The sequence below is a fragment of the Paramormyrops kingsleyae genome, chromosome 11 (assembly GCF_048594095.1).
Source record: "Paramormyrops kingsleyae isolate MSU_618 chromosome 11, PKINGS_0.4, whole genome shotgun sequence".
NCBI classification, from domain to species: Eukaryota; Metazoa; Chordata; class Actinopteri; order Osteoglossiformes; family Mormyridae; genus Paramormyrops; species Paramormyrops kingsleyae.
In genome coordinates this window covers 4,393,079-4,414,077 of record NC_132807.1, presented here as the reverse complement: position 1 = coordinate 4,414,077, position 20,999 = coordinate 4,393,079, and the positions used below count along the sequence as shown (strand labels likewise).

At 49.5% G+C, this 20,999-nt stretch overlaps 1 protein-coding gene across 7 annotated transcripts in view; it reads left to right on the top strand.

The window, feature by feature from the left end:
* LOC111844976 (myocyte-specific enhancer factor 2A-like) overlaps positions 1-20,999 on the top strand; it is a 53,223-nt gene that overhangs the window by 850 nt on the left and 31,374 nt on the right. For 4 of the 7 annotated variants that reach the window (XM_072717860.1, XM_023813956.2, XM_023813949.2 and 1 more), the window contains exons 2-3: positions 3,809-3,894; positions 17,852-18,025. In XM_072717860.1, coding sequence (XP_072573961.1) covers positions 17,972-18,025 — 54 coding nt within the window. In that variant the 5' untranslated portion in view covers positions 3,809-3,894; positions 17,852-17,971. The other 3 variants (XM_023813950.2, XM_023813954.2, XM_023813952.2) reach the window with 3 other exon arrangements.

The following is a 20,999-nucleotide window of genomic DNA, read 5'->3' as shown; positions in this document are numbered from 1 at the left end:
CGATGCCTTGAAAAACACTGGCACTGGGACAGTTTTATCACCTTCATCCTACGAAAATGAAGCCTTTACTGTAAAGTAGTTACTAATTAATGTGCAGGCTGCTTATGTGTATATAATAGCTTATAGTTACTCAAAAAGATTATCGGTAACGTCTGTATAGCGTTCTTTTGGAAAAAGAAAAGGTAATGGTAATATTAATTTTAAGTCGTATATATTTTCATTATGGGCGCTGGATTCTGCTGGCTTAAATATGCTCTTAAAGTCGCGTTTCATGATATCCGCCATTTGTCACCGTTTTAATCTGTTGAGATTGTTAAACGTCCTTTCTCCTTATATTAAATGTTTTTCGTTGTTTCGTGAACATCGGGAATTTCGATAGTTCATTTAACGGCTCTTTATGCGTATTTATTGCGTATTGTGTCTGGTTTTCCCACAGGGCATCCTTAATTAACAGTTGTAATGCACCTGTTATTAGACTTTTTGGCTTAAATGCTTCATGGATCCCTTTGGACAAAATGTCCCTTAAATAAATAAAGTAAAACGTTACCTAACCGTGCGTCGACAGTGAAACAGATACTAATTTCTTAAACTTTACGACCACTTACTTAAGCATCTAAACGGCGAATTAGAAACCATTAAGAAGAGCAGAAGGGAAACGGGCTGTAAAGGCACTTTGCATGTCTGGGTTTCGTGACTCGGTTCTTCAGCGGGGGCGGAGAGAGGCGGCGTTCGGCGCCTGGCCGCAGACACTTGGGGCTCCGCGTTCGTCCCGCTTCGGGACATCGGACATTACCGGAGCCCACTTTATTATCACTCCCCGTCTGAGATGTCCTCATTTTTCCAGTGACATGTTTGCTCGTGCTTGGTGTGGGAGCTGTGGTTCGCAAACCAAGGCTGCTTCTTGCTGATGGAGGCTAGCGAATACCGAGTACTGACAGGCATCGCCTGCTCCGCTGTATGCATAGGTGCAGCAGCGATAGGTGTGTAACCTAGGGCTCATATGTTCGAATCCCCAGGGACTGCTGTTGTGCTGTTATGTGCGAGCTTAACCAAAACCCTTAGAGTACAATGTCCAGCTGAACAAACTGTTGTATATTATAACTAACTAAATGCACTTGTTTTGCCAGATTTATAACAAGGCTTTGAAGCCCTTTGAATAATTAATATAATTGATCTCGGTTGCTTGCCCTTGACAAAGCATGGATTGAAATACATCTGCTTGATAAGATTTTGAGGGACATTAAAACAGTGAAGAGGTCAGTATGTTTTTCTGTGATGCCATTATTCTTATGGTGTAATTTATTTGTTTGTCATAGCTGGAAGAAAGGAAGGCTGAAAGTGTAATTTTTGGTGTGCTCTGTTTTTTTTTAATAAATTGTGCCAACACTTTCCAACAGAGAACTCTGTGAGGGCTGAGGCTGTGTGTATATGTATTTCTCCATTCGTTTTTGTAATTGAATTTATATCCATTTAAGAATATTACATTGCTGCTTGCCTGCTGATTGGAAGGCAGGGCATATTCAGGGTTTATTTATGCTGCTGTAGTGGACTGGGGTGGGGGGGTGCTCAGGAGAGTGCCGTTTTATTGCAGGTGAATCTATAGGCTTCAATCCCCAACATATCACTGTTTCTCTTAATATTGTTTCAGTTCTGGTACCTGCCATTTACAAAACGCAGTGTTTTATTTGCAATGAGTAAAGATCAGCTGTCGGTTTGTGAGAGCGTGTTTAAGGTTTAGCGATATCATTTCGTCGCAGTGCCTGCATCTTATGTATAGAAGGCCCAACACCAAACATTTCTTATTGTGCATGTTATAGTGTGTTACATCTGTCACTTTTATGAAAATGATGCTCTGTGTCCATCTGTTAATTATCCACTCAGTGTCTGACATCGCTGGAAGGTATTGCTTTCCAAATAGTCCCTTAAAATATTTCCTTAAAAATTCCACCTTCTCTGAGGAAGAGGTGTCTTATAAAGGCAGATCTGAATCAGGAGTGTTTAAGTATGTTATGCTTTGTGTTCCTGATCTGCGGGATCTGATGGTTTTGGTTATATTACACTCGCCTTCCGCACATGATCATCAGCAGGGCTCTTTAAACTTTAGCGCTAAAGCTCTTTTTGAAAAGGCTGTAATCAGCCCTCGTCTTCCTGTCCTGTCACCTGCGTCTGGATCATATGGGCAGATATTTAGACGGCCTGCTGCAGGACCCCTTGGCTGAATGTTGGGGGGAAGCATCTTTTGCTTGTCTTGGACTGGTTGTTTCCGCTCTCGCTAACCCATAGAAAGGTATCCGCTTTCCCTCAGCGCGCCTGCTCAGCTGTGACTGACGGCTCTTTTTTTTTCTATCCATCTGTCCCTTCCCCACTGGGTCAACACTAGCCTGGAGCCTATCCCAGGAACACCCTGGATGAGATGTCAGTCCATTGTAGGCCACATGCACACACACTGCACATTGTATGTAGGCCAGTTAGCCTGACAGCAAGAGGAGGCTGGAGCACCCAACACGCGGAACTCATGCTAACTCCCCAAACACAGAGATGTGAGGCATCTCACATTTGCTCATTTATTTGATGCATTTACCTAAAGAAACTTGAAGTAGAAGGATCACAATTTGTGCGCTTCCTGGGATTTGAACCCACAACCTTTGTGTTATTAGCACAATGCTGCTTGTTGAGCTACAGGAGCCAGAGCCACCCTCTCCCTAATAATACTGTCTACTTTCAGGTGTTAATTTTGGAATTCATTTTCTAACCTTGTTTGCTTTTGCAGTGTAATAAAATTCGTCCATCCATCCATTCATCCATCCATCCATCCATCCTACCCACCCACCCACTTATAATCTGATCGCTTATCCTGTATAGGGGCCTGAAGCCTGTCCTCTGTGCAACCCTTTTTGAAATTGCCATGACTGATCTTACTATATGACAGATCTTGGCTTCCTTGTGACCTGAGGAATCGCTTTAAATCCAGCTAAAGTCGTAAATGATGTGGGATAGGGGCTGGAGGCGGGGCCAAGAGCTGATTGACAGGTCCTTCCTCTTTCCTCCTGCTCTGATTGGATGCTGGAGTACTCCCGTCCAAGTAGCACACAGAATTACCATTGCTTCTTTTTTATCACCAATTTGCAGGGAAATGGAGCCAGCGCTGTGCGTGTTTTTATTGACTCACTATTCCCGGCCCTTTCCGCTCATTTGCTCGGCGGCACGGCGGTTTAAAGCTGCGGAGGAGAGTCCCGCACATCCTGCCTCATTAGCTGGTGTGAAGCACGTCTTAGCCGATATTACAGGCCGCTTCAGATGGCGCGATCTGTGTGAAACCGCGTCGTCACATGAGTGCGTCTGCTCTCCGCTGCCCGCAGGCTGAGCGGGTGCCTGGGGAGTCTTTCTGCCCCCCTACTAATTTGTTACGCACACAGCAGAATGGGTGGGAGGAAGGGCAAAGGCTGACGGTCCAAATCCCACAAGGGGGCGGCTGTTGTACCTTTGTATGGGGAACGTAGCCCAAAGTACTCAGCCTGGGGGATCTAAGCTGTCCCTAGCTTCGGATATGAGAAAATGATGGGGGGGCTGGTTCGAGGGGAGGGTCAGGGGCGGGCACTGAGGGGGTGTCTTTCACTTTTAACTCAAATTTGGCTGCTTTCTGTGCCTGCTTTTTATCCCTTTAACAAATCAAGATGAGAAGGGGGGGAGCATGTAGTGTGTGGGTGTGAGTTTGATCAGGCATTAATGCGGCCTGTCATAAGTGAAGCCGGCTGTTTTACAAAATGTCTTTTCATTAAATGAAACACTTTCCCGTCTCCGTTCTCAGGACGTTCTTCCTGAAGGAGGAGAGACTTCGCAGGCAGAGCATTCAGCAGAAGCCCTGGGTCCCTGTGACCCCAGAGGGTAACCCTGGTAAGATCATGTGCGGCTGCCTGCTCACCTCCATCCTGTGGCTTCTGTGCCACACTGGCAGAGATGAAGCTTCATTCCGAGTTGCTATTTTTTGCCCGACGTGGCATGAGCAGGCACCCTGGTGTGGCACCATGGGGGAGGGCGGCCACCCTGCGGTCTGAGCCTCAGGATCACCGTGGGCGGCTGTCATCTTCCCTGTGAGGCCCGTATGGAAACTGGGCCGCTTCAGCCAAGGCGTGTAAGAAAGAAAATGGGTCCATGAGTAGCAGAACCGCTGAGGTCCACGACGGTTGGCTTTGGTGTGGCGTCAGTTGACCTGGCATTGAGCATTTTGTTTGTGAGCATTTATCTTTTGGGGGGGGATTTGCTTATTTGGTTACCTTTGGGATGCTAAACATACCATATTTACAATAACTGTGAGTGTCTGTGTGTGTTGGTGTTTGTGAGCGTGCTTGTGTACACGCGTGTGTGTGTGTGTGTGTATGGGTTATGTATGTATTACATGTTCTTTTGATGTTATGGAGACCATTTTTCAGTCATCACAAGGGGAAATTTAATCTTATACAAATCTGTGAATCAAAACACAAAAGATTCCAAAAGTCTTGTTTTTTGTTTGGTTACTTATGGTTTAGGGGTTTCATTGTTGGGATTAAGGTTTTTCCTATATAAATAAATAGATATTCCCCACAAAAATACGAATACGTGTGTGTCCCTGTTCCTGTGCGCATGCCTGTGTGCATGTGTGCCTGTGCGTTTCCCTGTGCGTGTGCCTGTGGCCCAGGTTGAGCTGACCCACTGTGTGCCATTACCTAGTGCCATCTTCATTGTTTGCTTTTGTTTTTTAATTGTTTTCCCAGGCAATCCTGTGTATCTCTCATGGTATAGAATGGCACCTAGAGCCCTGCTCTCACGCTGGCTTGCCTGCACTGTGATATCCGGCATCTGCATGTGTTGTGGTTTCGTGGTTGCTAAGGTGAGATGCATATTGCAACTTCTCACTAAGTGTCGTCAGTATATCTGCACACCATGCTGGCCGCCTGCCCCTCGTATAGCACTGCGCTTACTGCTCCACAGTTACTGCCGGAGTTACTAAGGAGTTACTGCCGCCTTCCCATAATCCCTCCAGCTACGCGGCCAATCCCACACATCTGCGGCTTCGCGGGCTCACGGGGGGAAGTGGGATCTTCCAGCACTTTCTGCGTCCTTGACTTACCTTCTGGCCATAAGCTTCCCCTCTGGCCTGGCCTACTTAGCACACGTCCTCCTTAGGAGAGCAGCTTAAGGTCGTGCAGCCGGTGTCTCCCCCCCGCCCCCTTGCTCCTCCGGCCCTGGGTGGGGACGCCCTTGGCCCTTGCCGGTGGAGCGACCTAAACCTCGCTCTAATCCTCTTTTTCTAACTGGTGGCCCTTCAGTCCGGCCAGTTGACCTCTTGGGCAGAGCACAGCTCACAAAGACATGCTCGATGGAGGCCAGCTGGCACGGAGTGCGTTTTGTCCGCCGGGGTGTCATGCATTGGCTGACGCTGTTGTTTGAATACACTGTCCTGCCCCCTCTCGTCCTTGACTCCACCAAACCATCGCCATCTGAAGTCCCACATCTATTGATGATGCATTAGATGGTGTCAAGATGGCTGCTGCCCGCTTACTGTCCTTTGAGAGCCAGGAGGTGTGTCTGGATCTCCACACCTACCGGGGCATCAGCGTGGGGTGTTCCCTATAGGGAGAAGGGGCAGCTGGGTGAGCAGGGTTGGGGGAGAATCCCTCCAGTGCTCTGGGGGTTGGGGGGGGGGGTAATTTGGCCATTCATCATATCGGCATATTCAGTGCTTTGTGAGAATCATGAATCTTACAAAATAAAACCCTCAATATCAGTTATGAGTGCAGACGTTTGACAGGTACCTGCTAGTGTGGCTGGATCGAGCGTCAAGCAGCACATGGAGAAAAGGCATGGAGAGATGCGGGAGCAGAGGCTGGCGGGAGCAGAGGCTGGCGGGAGCAGAGGCTGGCGGGAGCAGAGGCTGGCGGGAGCAGAGGCTGGCGGGAGCAGAGGCTGGCGGGAGCAGAGGCTGGCGGGAGCAGAGGCTGGCGAGGGGACGGCGGCGTGACGCGGGGCTGCCGCCGGGGGCGGGCCAGAGGGTGTCGCCACTGCTGCGGGACTCGCCATGCTTCACCTGCCCGTTATTACCGCGACTTGGCAGGAGTCGTCGGCAGTCTGCCGCGCGAGGGACGATGGGCACGCTGACATTTTCCACTGATCCCAAATGCTGGCACAGTCTGAGGAGAGCTCCTCAACCCTCCACGCGGAGCGCCCCCCTCAGGCAGCCGTGCTCAGCCTTCCTCCGCAAGGGAGCTGATGCTAATCCGCCACCCCCCCCCCCCCCCTGCAGGCTGCTACCGGCCATTACACTCGTGTTTGTTCCCTTTATCGCATAAAGCTTTAGGTGTTTTAAGCACTGACTATGTGACAGCTTCACCTTGTCATAATAGATGATGTCAGTGTCGCCCTCATCATACTTCGTCAGGAAGGCGCTTTGTCAAAAGGGATGGGAATCGGCGGGACATGTGTTTAAATCCCTGACATGACCAAATCCTGGCTGCACGTGTATGGCAGCATTTTCATTCACCCCAGGCTGCCTCTTGCTCTGGGCTGCTCGGTACCCCGACTAAGCTGAGACGACCCCCTGCAGCAAGCTGACGGTTTGAGCACGGTGGCCCTCAAGCTGTCCACAGTGGGCATCTTTACTGGCAGACATGGGGCCTTGAACCCCCCCCCCCTCCCCCCCCTTACGTCATCACTACCAGACGGCGTCTGCATGCTCTGGTTACAGCTGAGCTGAGGGAGGCCATGCTTTGTAAGCTTAACATTAAATATTTCTGAAGAATTTTTCTACATGAACTCTTTTCTTGAATCGTGCCTCATTTTGTTTTTACACAAATTCACTGATGAATTGCAGATTTAGGAGTTAGTTAGTAAACGTTTCAAACTCTTTAAAAATATTTCTCCGTGTGACTTTCAGGCATGCCTCTGCTCTTTGCAGAAGGACCCTGGGTACACAGATCAGAAACTGATCTCCGATCAGCTCTTGGCTTGGGAGCCGTCGTACAAAAGAAAACCTTACTTTGTGGAAAAGTCAGAATTTCAATGCAGCAGGGGGAAAAAAAAAGCGAATGTGAAAAACTTGTTAAAATGTGATTTGCCAGATGAAAGGGCCGTGTAAAAATGTGCTTGTGGCATTGTTCTCTGTTTAAAAGAGGCAGCCAGACTCTGACTGCTTCTGCCACCCGTCGCACTTTCCGAGCTGCTGTCGTCCTCCAAATCAGCAGGGTGACACGTCCTGTAATATCAAAGAATGAAACATCTCAGGGCGTATCTAAGAGCGGCTTGGTAGCCAGTTCTACTGCCTGACACCTCCGGGCTGCAGGTTCCAAACCCGCTTCTGCATTGTCTGTGGAGCACGTCTGCTCTCCCAGTTCTGTGGGCTTTTCCTGGTGGTTCACCGGTTGGGCAAATTAATTTGTTTAAATTGCAGATAATATGTGTGCCCGCTGAAAATGACTGGAATCCCGTCCCGGGTGCAGCCCCACGACTCACAGTGAACATTTTGGGTAAACATTTTGTGTTTCTGATGATAAGCCCTTTATAATGGACCGGACCACGTGCAGATATTACAGAACGCATTTGATTATTGTATGATGTACAGAGGACCAGTTTGCCCTTGGACACGTGGCACCTATAAATTGCTGCTCTCTACGTGTTTGACATCGGTATCGGCGCCTTAACTGGGGGCCCCCTTTCTTACAGCAGTTTGAGTGAATGATGCTCTCAGTGTCATGGTCAGACGTGAGGGATGCGTGTGACTGACAGCAGAGTCAGACCTATGTGTGTCCAGAGGAGCAAAAACAGATTAATGGAGGACCAGGGGTGGGGAATGAAGCCATGACCCCCCATTGTTCGCAGGATATGATGTCATCGCTGGGGGGGGAGAAGGTCCAGTGCTCAGAATGAAGTCAGCAGACCAATGAGGGCGCAGATGTGACGGTGAGGAATCTCATTTCGAAAGCAGCCTGTCGCCACGTTTTAGCTCCCCGTGGACAGCTGGAGGCGTGACGAGTCTGCAGGGGCTCCTTCACCGCCATGCTGCTGGTTCTCATCTCCAGCAGGTTAGGAGGGGAAGTGTTGCTGTCCACAATCCCAGTGCTTAACTCATATCTAAGCAGGTGAACAATGGAAACAATGGAAATCATGAGCCCAGTGTTATTTTAATGGGGAAGCTCACACTCTGTGTTTCACATTTATGGCTGCAGGAATCTGCAGCATGTAACTTGTTCAGTTTTTGTATCCCAAAATAAGCACTGTTACGCCTCCCTTCCTGAGCTGGGCATCACGGTCAGTACTGGGGTGGGCGGCTCGAGCCCCAGGGGACCAGCTCTGGCCTACTTATATAGCACCAAGGATCCATGGGAGACTGAGTATCATCGGGTGGCATAACACTCAATGTTACATGTTACGATATGGACAGCAGCTTGTCAGAAGGGCTGACTGTCTTTCAGTGCCACAGGAGCGGTGTAACACTCTGTCAGTGTTACATGTTACGGTATGGTCAGCAGCTTGTCAGCAGGGTTAACATGGCCTCAAGAGCGGGGGGGGGGTCCTCTGTCAGTGTTACACATTACGGTATGGATAGCAGCCCTGCTGATTAATTGTGTGAGTGTCTAAGCTGTACCCCCCACCCCCCAAATGGACAGGTGCACTTCTCTTTGATCCACCTACCCCCCCCTTGGACAGATGCCCCCCTCCTAGGCCAGTGTGTGTGCTCCCCCTCACCATGGACAGGTGCCCTTCTCTTTAACCCATCCCCCCCCTTGGACAGATGCCCTCTCCTTAGGCTTGTGTGTACCACCCCCCCAGCATGGACGGGTGCCCTTCTCTTTAACCCATCCCCCCCTCTCCTTAGGCTTGTGTGTACCACCCCCCCAGCATGGACGGGTGCCCTTCTCTTTAACCCATCCCCCCCTCTCCTTAGGCTTGTGTGTACCACCCCCCCAGCATGGACGGGTGCCCTTCTCTTTAACCCATCCCCCCCTCTCCTTAGGCTTGTGTGTACCACCCCCCCAGCATGGACGGGTGCCCTTCTCTTTAACCCATCCCCCCCCCCCCCAGCATGGACGGGTGCCTCACTCTTTGACCCGCATGCCCCTACCTTGGACAGATGCCTTCTCCTTGAGCCCATGTGCCCCCGCCCTTGCCCCATGGACAGGTGCCCTTCTCTTTGACCCGTGCCCCACCCCCCCATGGATAGGTGTCCCCACGCCATGCTGAGGTAGATGAAACGGTACACTGGAGCCCCAGCTGCTTTCTCACCCCCCAAGCCTGCCTGTCCCCCTGTTCCCAGAAGACAGCAGCTGCTCTCCTGATCCCCAGAATCTGCAATCTTCTCGGCTGGGTCCTGACAGCGTGCCGGCGGCCTTGGTCCTGGGCTGCTCTGACCGCTGTGTTCGGCTTTATGAATGGAACTTACAGCATCGTCATTTTATTTGTATGTTCGTTTTGATTTCAGTTCTAATTATCCATGTAGTTCAATTTTTTACACATAAATTGGTTGAACTGCCTGGTGCGTCGCTAAGGTGTGATGTCTGTCAGAACATCTTACAAATATGCAACCATTCATATAAGTTGTTTATTCCATGCCAACAGCTAAACTGCGTGAAGTTAAGGATGTGTGTGCATGTGTGCAGTGACCCTCATGCAAATTAGCTGGTGGTTCTGGGGGGGGGTTATTCAAAGCAAGGTTCCGATGTTATCAAGCACAAACGTGTTCCGCTTGTTACACGCTAGCAGATTATCAGGCTGCCCGTCATTGAGGATTGATCTCCGACATGTCGGTTTTACACATCAGTTGTGGGGATTAATGATGTCACCGTGGGACAATCACTGCACACGGGTGTAACATATGACAGTGCGCAGTTTGCAGGAACAGAGGCATTAGACTGTGGGAGTGAGGAGCCAGGGATTTATCTCACAGCTCTCCTCTCTCGGGATGCTTTTCTGAGGATCCTTTGGGTCATTTTCCTGAGAGGAGGGGGGTCTCTGTTTGACGGCGGGAAGCGGGTGACACCCATGAGCTTGGCTTTACCCGGCGTGTGTAAACAATATGTGACTGTACAAACAGCCACAGATCAATCAGTATTAGAATCGTATGTGTATTTGGAAAGGAGAAATTATCATAAGTACAAAAAGCATTAGTGGAGGTAAGACCCTGGTGTTTGCAATTACGCTTCTTAAATGTTCAGGCTGTGTTTTCTCAGCTATGAATCTGCACTGTTTCGTGGCCGAAATCAGCTGGCTCTGCTGCCCCGAAAGCCACCGCGCACGTGATGGCCAGCACCGTTCTGACGGCTCGTATTTCACGGCGGTAGGTGCCGGAATCGCTCAGCGTAAATTGTGACCGTGGCGACATCTGAAGACGGACGTTTGCCAGGATTAATCTCATGCCTGTGGTGAGGCCTTTTGCGAGAGAGTCCGGTGTCCGGTCTGCTGTCGATGGACGGCAGCAGTGAGGCGCTCATATGGATACGCAGCCGTGCAAACACAGCCCTTCTAGGCAAACAGGGGCTCAGCAAACTGTGTTTCCCTGTGACGATGGACTAGGTTGGCTTCGGAGATGCCTGAATGCAAATCACTACCTCAGACTATCCTCTTTATGGTTTCATCTCTCAATTTATTTAAAAATATTGGGAAAGCATCAGTACCATGTAAATATATGTAAATATAAAGTAACCAATAAAAAATATCACATATCTACTGCAGTATAATGAAGGGGAGGAGCTTTTTGAAGGAGGCAAAATGAGTTGATCACATTAAAAAGAGGAGATGGGCCTGTTCTATTGGTCGATAGGTGCAAATCATTGAGATTTATTGAGGAACTATTGGAGGACAGCTGAACTGAATGTAAGCAAAACAGAGTACTTCATGGGGAAGGAAAGACCCAGTCTGGTCAGGAGTAGAAGACAGTCTGATGTTACAGCAGAGTTTTTGGAGACTGTGGGGATGATTGATAGGAATAATACGTGTCAGTCACTAGTTTGACAAAGTTTGACACAAACAAATGAGAAATTTGGAGTGAGAGCTGGGAAGAGTGAACCTTCAGAGGGGTGACCATGAGAGAGGATTCTGCTCATCGAGAGCCACACGGAGTCAGGAAGAGGTCAGGTGAACTGGAAGGTTTCAGGGGATGTTGGTATCACACCATGTGTTTCTGTGTCTTCATGTTTTATGCTTTTCCCATTCATTTTCAGAGATTTCATCCATATTTTCTGAATTACTGCCCTGTGGTGTGTATTAAACCCTCAGCTTGGATTAATTTTTTGTTCTCTGAATCTGGTTCACAAAGCAGAGCTGTTCATTAATCACTCTGAGGGACACTTTGTGGTTTTCCTAGGGGGTGTTTCCTTTGTATTTCTGAGAAAGCCAGTGTTGCCCGAGGACAGATTCGTGCGGTACTGCAGATGTAGAAAAGGATTCAAGCTTGATTAGGATCTACACAAAAGCAACCAAAACACATATTAGTTGTACAAACTGGTCTGAGAATTATGGGTTGTGACCAGGATACTGGCAAAAAAAAAACAGTACTTGGACTCCTACAACTAAAATTGGAACAGGTGAGCTGAATAAGGATGAAAAATGATAGTCAGCTGACTCCCCCCCCCCCCCCCCCCCCAAGAATCATGGGAGCCCTGCACACACAGTAATGTAATTGTTTTTCATGGTATAATTGGTCAGATTCCTCATTTGATGATGAACCAATGAATACAAACCATTTGACATGGATATTTTTCTTCTGCTTTTGTCCATTAAAAGATCAAATCCCACTGATTTTTTCAGATACTAAATGGTTACAGCCATCAAATGTTTTCTTTGTGAATGTCCTCCATTCACTGCTTCAAAGGCCGGAGGTCTTGTTTTCCGAAGGAGCAGGATGGATGGGGAATCGGATGCAGATTGCCCGTCCTGGTCAGATGCAACACGCTGAGAATCGGTCCATCAGCTGAGCCTCTAACCTGACTGACATAGATGGATTACTGGGAATAGAGATTTCCCAGTAGTAATTATATCACAGGACAGCTATGGCAGGAGATGAGGGCAAGGTTGTTAATTTAACCACCCCCATCGCTTTCACACGCACACAGAGACGCTTGCACAGACAGCCCATCAGCACTTAATCTCTGCTCTGCATTTCAGAGCTCTCCACCGCTCTCCTGGTGAAAAGCTCTACAACGGGCGCCCATTTTGTTTGAAGGACGGATGATCAAAAGCATTCCCAGGACAAACAGGTCAGGACTGGTTTGTTTTAATAAAGGCAGAGGTGGAATACCAAAATACCCAACAGTGACTTCCATTCACCTCCCAGCAGTTTGGTCAGAGTCAGCTTGAGGTGGGACTTTCTGCTTCCGGGTGGTGAACAGACTCCGTTATCCTTGTTCACCAAGTGACAGGAAAACCAGATGTGCAAAACGCATCACGTTTCTGCTTTCCTAGTTTATGGATGGATCGTGTCTATTTAGATTGAGTTCCTAGTGCCGTTTGTCCACCAAATGACTACAAATGACATGAGCTTAAGCTTTAGCTGTAGGATGCAGCTGCTCTGCGTTTCATGCTGAGGTAATTTCTGGATTTGCACCCCAGGCTCGTGTGAAGTGGCTTACGCTGGTCAGAATGCACTCGCGTAGGCTAACAAAGCCGCCTACCCGCCATCTTGGCTGGAATCCTCTATGGGATCAGATGCTGCTGGAGACTTAACTTCTGTGTCGACACACAGATGAGTACATTATTAAATATTAACGTGTGCTGCTGGTTGCTAGTAGCTGATGCAAAAAATTCAGTTCAGCTCGTCTGACCTGTCAGAGAAACACCATCTACACCTAGATCAGTTTGCCATGAACCTGTTTATCAGGACGAATAATTGACATCATGCAAAGGGGAGTTCCTCTCGTTTTGGTTGTGATTTTGGATCAATTTCACAACTTTGCATCTAGCTTGCTGTGAGTCAGGCTCACACATGGTCAGAACTCAAACTGGGCTGAACCGGTCTGGTCCCGTTCCTGTGACACTTCATCTGTTTGCTGACGAGGAGCTTTCTGTTTGAATCACAGACATGTACACATGGAAGGGAGTAACGCAGAGGCACCTAGAAACCCTACTGAAAGCTCCTTTGAAGCTGCAGGTCCTTGCTGTGACTCCCATTGTCTGGGTGCCTTTTTTCCTTCTGCGTCTTGCACCTCTTTGAATCTAAATCTATATAACTACATTCATCTTGCGTCATCTTACATCCCTGACCAGAATGGATGGATGGATGGATATTGAGAAAAGTTGGCTACAGTATTAGCTGGTTATAGGGTGACAGTACAGATGAAACTGGAAAATCTACTATTAAAATACACATGAGCTTGAATAAACTTCACAGATACCAGGTGTTAATTCAGTGAACTGACATAATCTTAGAGTCATAAACTGACATTATCTCAGGTGATTATATTTACATGTAATTTAATGCAACATTATTGTCATGCAAAGGAATGTTTCACAGAGAATGGCAGCGGGTTTCAAGCTTGGCACATTTCTTCAGATCAAAGATGTTCACGCCTTAGAAGCTCTCTGACTCTCTCAGATCGTCTCCATGTGCACACACATCATTTAGCAGACCTTATTAATTATATCTCATTAGTTGCCATGGAAACCGGAGGGAGGCGAAGCAGAGTGGAGGAAAGAGTCTTGGAGGAGCAGTGTGTGCCAGATTAGCATCAGGCTCCGCTGCCGAGCTGGAGATGGGCGTGGTCCTTCCGGGCCTGACGACTCTGTTGGAGGCGTCAAACCTGGTCCAGTTGTCCTATAGCCAAGAGCTAAATCTGTGGTTTCTTACTTTAGTGCTACTCTGATCTGAGTCACAGAAGTGTTTGTTATGGTAGGGTTACAAAGGGCTGTCACACCTGGCAGGCCTGCCTGACTCCTGGCAGAGAAGTTTTCTCACTTAGAGCTCTGCTGAGCTGTTACTTAGGCAAAGTTTTCAATTCCTGTTTAACTGTGTCGTGAATAATCCTGGTTGGCTGTTGCAGGGATCTGTGCGGCCTGCTATAGCTGTAGATATGGAGGTTTGTGTCCCAAAATTATGAGAAAACAACTGAAATTGAAAGGAATGGTGCCCAGGGACAACGCAGTGATTGCTGAGCAGCTGAACACAAGCTGGGAACTCTGTCTGACCTCGGTGATGCGGACAAACACTAGAAGGTGATGCTTTGCATACAGCTGTGAAACCCCGTCACTCAGAGAATGAAGTGGACAAAAGGGGAGTGGGCTCCCCTGGGGGTGCGGGATCGGTGGTGCAGTGTGGCTAAGCAGGTTAGGACTCTGTATTTGTGAATAAAAGTGTTTTCACCATTGGGCACCTGAATAAGGCCCATAAACCAAATTGCTTGAGGGACTAGCTGACCCGCAAAATTTCTGGAACATTGGAAGGCAGGAGAAGGCTCATAAATATCCGTAAAGGAAGCAGTACCTGATTGGCCGGTGATAATCTTTGCACTATACAGCTCTTTTGGGAAACATCCCTATTTTGTAGCAGAGAGTACTCTCTCTAATGTTTAAGGCAGTCTTTGCACTATGATGCTTTTGGGAAAAGCCCTATTTTGTAGTGCAAAAAAGCAATACTCTGAGGTAGCTAATTTGCTAGCTAAGTAAAAAGTAATGTTAGCCTAGGTAAAAGCGACCAATCAGGTAACACTTCCTTTATGAATATTAATGAGCCTTCCCCAGTCATCCTATGTTTCAGAAATTCATGGCTTTCTTTGAGGTACATTATTCTGGATAAATGCGTCTGCGAAATAAATGTAAAATGTAAATATTCCGTATATAGACACAGATACAGTTAAAAAAAGGCTACCCAATTCTGTACACACCGCATGGAGATGTGCTGTAAATACTGCGGATTAATTACAGCTGGGAACAGCTTAACTCTCTTATCGAATCATTACGGTCCACAGACCAGCTCTGAAACACGACTGATTAAACAAGCAGAGAGCGCGACCTCAGAACACGACACGTCGCCGCCGAGCACGATTCCAGTGACGCGTGTTCCCCAACTCCCGGGAAAGTTAAACTGGGGCACAGGTCGTGACTGGTGCTCCTCGGAGTTTTTCTTAGGTTTCCCTCTGTGTAGATGTTACTCCTACACTCCGCGTGCGTCTGTCCGGGCAGGTACTCCGGCTGATTTTCATATCTCGCGAAGCCAGGCTCCTGTGGCAGCAAACTTCACCGGATTGATCGTTACTCAGCAGCTTTTGTAGAGATGCTGGTCTGGGCATCTGGCATCGACGTGAATTTTAACCAGGCTTGTAACCTTGCGCCCTTATAGATATTGATTTATCTGTGTCCAGGAGGACCAGGCAGTCTGTTGCCTGTGGACTTCCTGAATGTTTTTTCCCCACTAGAGGTTTTTGTTCCTGTCCTCCACTGTCTTCTGTTTTTTTTTTCTCCTCTGATGTGTGTGTGTTTATATATGTGCGTGTAAATCGCTCTGGGGTAACTGTACTGGGAAGGGCCCTCTGTCAAATGAATATAATTGAATCGAAAGTGTCCTTTGAACTTGGGCAGGTTTGACTGTTTTCCATGTCTGTCTGGAGGTTTATTCACAGATTACGGCTCATTACAGTCAAATTGGCGCAGGGCTCAATTTTACCCATTTTACTCGAGTGGTGTTTTTCCTGCTGCACTCATATCGACTAGTTTAATCAAAGGTAGAACAGTGGAACCCATTACAGCCCTGAACCGACACCCATCAGATAACCTTTAATTACGGGGACTCCTGCTGGCCAGTTCTGGGCAGCCACAGGGTGGAGGCACCTCATTTATGGGGCCTGCTTGTTCAGGACATGCTTCTCCATCCTCAAGTCCTCTGGGTGGAGGACCACACCCTGCTGTGGCATCCCTGAGCCGCTCTGCTGTGTTCAGGTGTTATTTTTATGTACAGTTCACCCCCATCACAGCTGCCCCCAAGCATCACCCGAAGCATTACCAGCCGATGATGAAACGCCAGCAAAGACCAGCCAACCGGCGAAAGTGACGAGGCTGCTGCAGATATCGAGTGTCGGGCTGGAGCGGAAAGCTCCGACTGCGCCGTCGTGTTGGACGGGACCTTTCGGAAAGGGGGTTTCTCAGAGAGGCACGTCCATACATGGCCGATGAAGGTGGATATCCAGCCTGCATGTGGGTGGAATGAAATCTCGACTCGGGAATGTGTTTTGTTTCTCGAGGGAGTGTGTTTTGCCTGGCTGATGTGGTTCAAGGTGTAAGCGGTGCCTCGTATGGCTGTAGGACTGCTTGCCGAGAAAGATCCCGGCTTCGGGAACGAGAGAGAGACATATGCCCCCCTCCCATATGCCGCGCACCCCCCACCCCCCGCTCCCCCGCTCCCCCGCCCCAAGGATGTTTCCAACCGGGTTCGTGGTTCTGAGTCTCAGGATCCCTTTGGCGAGCGTCTCTGTTTCGGCTGCGCCTGATGGAAATCAGATAAATAATTATTCATGGAAAGATGCGTCTTGCGGGAATGAGGGCTGATAATGGAAATCTCCCGTTTTCCAGCCCCTTTCAGTATGAGCCCCGTGTGCCGTCTGCCTGGCTGTCAGCGTACGGGGGAACCCATTCGCATTCCGCCACACGTTCTGCTTTGTCCTGCTTTCGCGTTCGTGGAGCCTCCGCCTGCGTTTCCTGGGTCTCTGCTCGCCGGCTGAGGGTGCGAGACGGGATGAAAGTGCCCCCCTGAGCAAGCTGTGAAACGGGCGGGTGCAAGGCTTGGAGATCGGCGCCTGGTCACGTCGAGATCTGTGTGGTGACATTTTGTCCCTGACTGCCTTACAGCGGTGCCCTCAGTCCGGCTGTCGGCAAAGTGATACTGCTGGTTTTACACAGAGGTCCCGCGTTTTCCTCCTTCTGTCAGGTAGGGTGGCGCTGCTGGGCTCTGCCCCTGGACTTGTCATCCTCGCACGCTGCTTCCCTGCTCACTGCCTGAACTGTGCCTGGTGCTCTGGGCAAGCCCTGGGGGGACACAGGGAGGGGCTGTCTCGGCCCAGTGTTCCTTATACGTTTCTGTAACGTTAGCGACTCTTAATAACTAGGCCTCCAGGTTGTGCCGCTGTGTTTTCCCTCTTCTTTCAAGATCTGAAAGTTTCATGAAGGTGGCCGAGTCCGCCCGCACGGGGATTTTGCCTCGTGTTCATCATTTATTGATATCAGTCCGCCAGCGGCTGACATGTCCTCTTCTGCGATGTGGCCCCTGAGCATGTGGGCCCTCGAGCGACGTGTGGGATGGTTCGGGTGCTGGCATTCAGCTGTCTGTCTGGGAGGATTAGGTCCGTGTCAACCTGGAGCTGCCTGCGCCCTTAATCATCGCCATGGCAAAGCTGCCATTATTATGGGATGTGTGAGGTGGGAAGAAGCCCCCTCTGCGTCTCTGTCTCCACGAGAGGAAGGAAGCGAGGAGGAAAAGAGGATTGCTGAGTGCTCTCTGTGACTAATTTGCCCCGGCTGTCACTGTGCATTAGCCGTGAGGGGCTCGGGGTGCGTGAGGCCCTCCGCAGGCGACAGCAGGTAGCCTGGTGGGCCGTGGGGAGCCCAGCCCCTCCCTGCGCAGACACTACAGCCTCACGCCTCATTATAAGCAGCTTCGGTGCAGCGGTTCCTTATGCCCTGAGCGTGTGCTGGCCTCTGTCTGCAAGGAGCGATCAAGGTGGTTTCGACGTCCGCTGCGATGACTCTTCTGTTCGGCGCTCCGTGTGAATGTGAGGCTTTATTCTGAATGATCGGCAGAGTGGGGACATTTTCACAGGTGACACGCGTGTCTGTGCCATCCTGTCCCTCCAGTGTCGGCTTGCTGCGATTCCTCACTGTCCTACCTCTCTCTCCGACGCAGGTTTTGGAGCGTGGTGAAACAGGCGGACCACATAGGATGTGCTAGAGGCTTGGCAGAGCGCAAGCTTGGCTGGATTTCCAATATTCTGGGCTTTTCGGGACTACCGAGAGGAACGCCGTCATGGGGAGAAAGAAGATCCAGATCACCAGGATTATGGATGAGCGCAACAGGCAGGTGGGTGTCAGCTGACAGCAGCACCAGCCAACGGGCTCTGCCGGGCTCAGCTGAGGTTCAGCAGGGTCCGTCCAGGAGTGTTAGTCCATCATTTAAATACAGGCCTCTTCCTCAGTCACTTACAGACCAGTCTGTTACAGTGTCACCTACACGCGGGCCTGTTACAGTGTCACCTACACGCGGTGTTTTACAGTGTCACCTACATGCGGGCCTGTTACAGTGTCACCTACACGCGGGCCTGTTACAGTGTCACCTGCACGCGGGCCTGTTACAGTGTCACCTACACGCGGGTCTATTACAGTGTCACCAGCACGCGGACCTGTTACAGTGTCACCTACACGCGGGCCTGTTACAGTGTCACCTACACGTGGGCCTGTTACAGTGTCACCTGCACGCGGGCCTGTTACAGTGCCATCTACACGGGGCCTGTTACAGTGTCACCTGCACGCGGGCCTGTTACAGTGTCACCTGCACGCGGGCCTGTTACAGTGTCACCTACACGCGGGCCTGTTACAGTGCCATCTACACGCGGGCCTGTTACAGTGTCACCTGCACGCGGGCCTGTTACAGTGTCACCTGCACGCGGGCCTGTTACAGTGTCACCTGCACGCGGGCCTGTTACAGTGTCACCTACACGCGGGCCTGTTACAGTGTCACCTACACCCGGTCTGTTACAGTGTCACCTACACCCGGTCTGTTACAGTGTCACCTGCACGCGGGCCTGTTACAGTGCCATCTACACGCGGGCCTGTTACAGTGCCATCTACACGCGGGCCTGTTACAGTGCCATCTACACGGGGCCTGTTACAGTGTCACCTGCACGCGGGCCTGTTACAGTGTCACCTACACGCGGGCCTGTTACAGTGTCACCTGCACGCGGGCCTGTTACAGTGTCACCTACACGCGGGCCTGTTACAGTGTCACCTGCACGCGGGCCTGTTACAGTGCCACCTACACGCGGGCCTGTTACAGTGTCACCTACACGCGGGCCTGTTACAGTGCCATCTACACGCGGGCCTGTTACAGTGCCATCTACACGCGGGCCTGTTACAGTGCCACCTACACGCGGGCCTGTTACAGTGTCACCTACACGCGGGCCTGTTACAGTGCCATCTACACGCGGGCCTGTTACAGTGCCACCTACACGCGGGCCTGTTACAGTGCCATCTACACGGGGCCTGTTACAGTGTCACCTGCACGCGGGCCTGTTACAGTGTCACCTGCACGCGGGCCTGTTACAGTGTTACCTACACGCGGTCTGTTACATTGTCACCTGCACATGGGCCAGTTACTGTACCTGAACCAGAGCTTCAGCAGGTGGCCTGTGAATGGATCGTCATGCCATTTTACACACCAAACGAAGCATGTGTGTAATTTACAGCCAGCAGACGGGTGAAGACAGAGCAGCTGTGAGTGCGAGATGCTCCTGAGCTCAGAATGGATGCGAGATGTGGCTCTTTGTGTTGCCAGAGTGGGAATTATCCAGTGCTGCTGGGGAAGGGGCTAAGCAGACGGCTCCTGTGCCACCCTTTAAATGCCACTTTTAAACTCTGTGACCTGGCTGTTGTTTGCAGTGTGGTACAGGGTGACATCACCCTGCGATTTTCCTCTGGGAGACGATGAGGCTGCTGAACGCAGGTGTTTGTGTGTGTGTGCCTGTGTGCGTGTTCCTGTGCGTGTGCCTGTGCGTGTTCCTGTGTGTGTGCCTGTGTGTGTGCATGTATGTGTGTTGCTGCATACTTAAAGGATGTAAAAACTGATGCCAGCACTGAATGACATCACAACGCGATGTGGGCTGTTTTGTATTGATTTGTAAACTGGCTTTAATGCACAGGTCTGGGTGATGTGTGATATTAATACCAATTCTTGCAATTCTTACAGTACATTGCAAGGACCGCGATAACTGGGTTGAGGTCAGGCTTTTTAATTCCTTTAAACTATATGGGCATTATAATGCGGGGGGTTTAAATTTCACTTCAGCATAGGGAAAAAAACCTTAGCAAGCTTTGCAATTTTGATGATTATTCCTTTTGAAGATTTATGTAGTATATGTTTAAAAATCTGTTTAAAGTTTACCCCCGCTGTTTTTGCATGAGCGCTGCATGTGTTCTCCGAGACAATCATAATCATTTTCATCCCTGCTGTTTAAATCACTCCTAGATGGGTTTGTGAGAAATTTATTTTGAGCTCCTTTTGTGTTTTATAAACACCCCAATATTTATTCAACAAAATCACTTTCCGACCAGATCACAATTAAAGCTCGGGTCCATGCATCCATTATCATTATTTTTAAATTATTTTATCATTGTTTTCTAAGTTTGTAACTGTTTTCAAGACAGCGGTTTTGTTGTGTTTCTGAAGCGGCTATTTGCATAACCAATCGACAAAGGACGTGTCTGTAAGTCCCACCGCAAAGTACCGAAGTACCAAAGAAGTACCCCAACTGGTTTGGTACTTTAGATGCTGGACCTTTTATTACTGGTACTCAACAGAAAGTCAATGGAAAAGGGAAAGTACTGAAAGTACCATAGCAAAAGTACAGTACCTGATGCAGTGGAAAAGCGTCCAAAATGTGTCCACAGTGTAATAAAATCCTGTTATTTTGACGTTGGGACCATTTTTTTGGGCCCCATGAGGGGAAATTAAATTTGATAAAAAAAAAAAAAAATCTGTGACTGCAATCAAAAAACTAAAAATGTCAAAATTCTTGCATTTTGTTTGGGCTGGGTAGGGGTTAAGGTCAACATGTTGGGATTAAGGTTTCTCCCACAAAGATATGAATACAGGTGTGTGTGTGTGTGTGTGTGTGTGTGTGTGTGTGTGTGTGTGTGTGTGAGAATGTGTGCACACGTGTTCATCCCACCTCTCCCTGTGTCCTCGCTGGCTGTCTTGGGGGGCCCGTGGTCCCTGCTCACGTAGCCGCCCGGTGGTAATCACAGACAGCCGCCACGCCGCAAGGCCCCTTCTCATTAAC